We start from the raw sequence: 1,029 nt of genomic DNA, 5'->3' as shown, positions 1-1,029 counted from the left end.
GGGGGCTGCCCAGCCTCTGGGAATGCCGCAAATCGCAGGACTGCAGAGATCTGAGAAGGTCCTGAGGCAGCCAGACCTAGCTGGTGGGGTCACTCCTAGAGGGAGGCCAGTGGGCGCCTCCCACCTGCTCACCAGGGGCCTCCAAGCCCCTGCAGGGACCACCAACCACTCCAATCCCTGCTCCCAGCCTGGGATAGCGGGAGCTGATGCCAACGCATGCCACACCCTTCCTTCCTGCCGGGTGACCCAGCACCTGGGGCTGCAACCCTGCGCCACCGAGCCCCAGGCTTCCGGGGCAGGGAGCGTACCCAGCCCTCACCTCCAGCCAGGGCCGGGTGCCGAGGGGAAGCCTGCCAGGCCGTGAGGAGGATGGCCACTATGCCTGCAGCCCCGGGATCAGCTTTTCTCAAGGAGGGACAGCAGGAGCTGGCGTGGCCCTGGCTGGGCAAGGGTGCTTTGTCCTCCGGCCCCCACCTGCTCTGGACGCTGGCCTGGAAAACCCTGAGGGCCAGTCCAGAAACCCAGGAGGGCCCAGGCCCTTGCCCTGGGCAAGGGGAGTCAGCAGACGCAGTACTGCACTACACCCCTGGCCCTGCTCCCCCAGGACCTTTGTCCCAACAGCGGTGTGGCCCTAGGTTGGATTGCTGAGGCACAGGACTGGGAAACCCAGAGTGGGTCAGCCTCCGGGAGGGCCAGGCCCAGAGGACAAAGGGGTCCTGGACTCAGCTGCCGCGCTCCTCGTGGTGGTGAAAAAACGGGATGGGGGTGGCTAAGGTCTGGCTGGGATGCCTGAGACCAACCTCAGGGTCAGGCCTTCTGCCCAAGGGCAGAGGGGCACCCAGAGAGGGAAGGGCCAGGTTCCCTGCAGGGCCTGCGGGGGACAGCCCCAGAGACCGCGGAGCTTGGAGGGGTCCCCAGGCCAGCCCTGTGTCTTGGGACTAGGGCACCGCAAGCAGAGTCCTGGGGGCTGCCTGCCCCGCACCTGGCAGCCGGCCGGAGGTCGCGGGGCGCAGGACGCCCCGCCGCCCG

The 1,029-nt window shown here is 68.2% G+C and overlaps 1 protein-coding gene across 1 annotated transcript in view; it reads right to left on the bottom strand.

Moving 5' to 3' along the window:
* Window positions 1-1,029, bottom strand: part of ABCA2 (ATP binding cassette subfamily A member 2) — a 31,003-nt gene that overhangs the window by 22,714 nt on the left and 7,260 nt on the right. Inside the window, exon 3 of the mRNA XM_027766277.1 lies at window positions 309-501. Coding sequence (XP_027622078.1) covers window positions 309-501 — 193 coding nt within the window. The remainder of the gene's footprint in view (window positions 1-308; window positions 502-1,029) is intronic.

Source organism: Tupaia chinensis, unplaced genomic scaffold (genome assembly GCF_000334495.1).
Source record: "Tupaia chinensis unplaced genomic scaffold, TupChi_1.0 Scaffold142100_1, whole genome shotgun sequence".
Classification (NCBI taxonomy): domain Eukaryota; kingdom Metazoa; phylum Chordata; class Mammalia; order Scandentia; family Tupaiidae; genus Tupaia; species Tupaia belangeri.
This window is presented reverse-complemented; position numbering and strand designations above follow the sequence as displayed.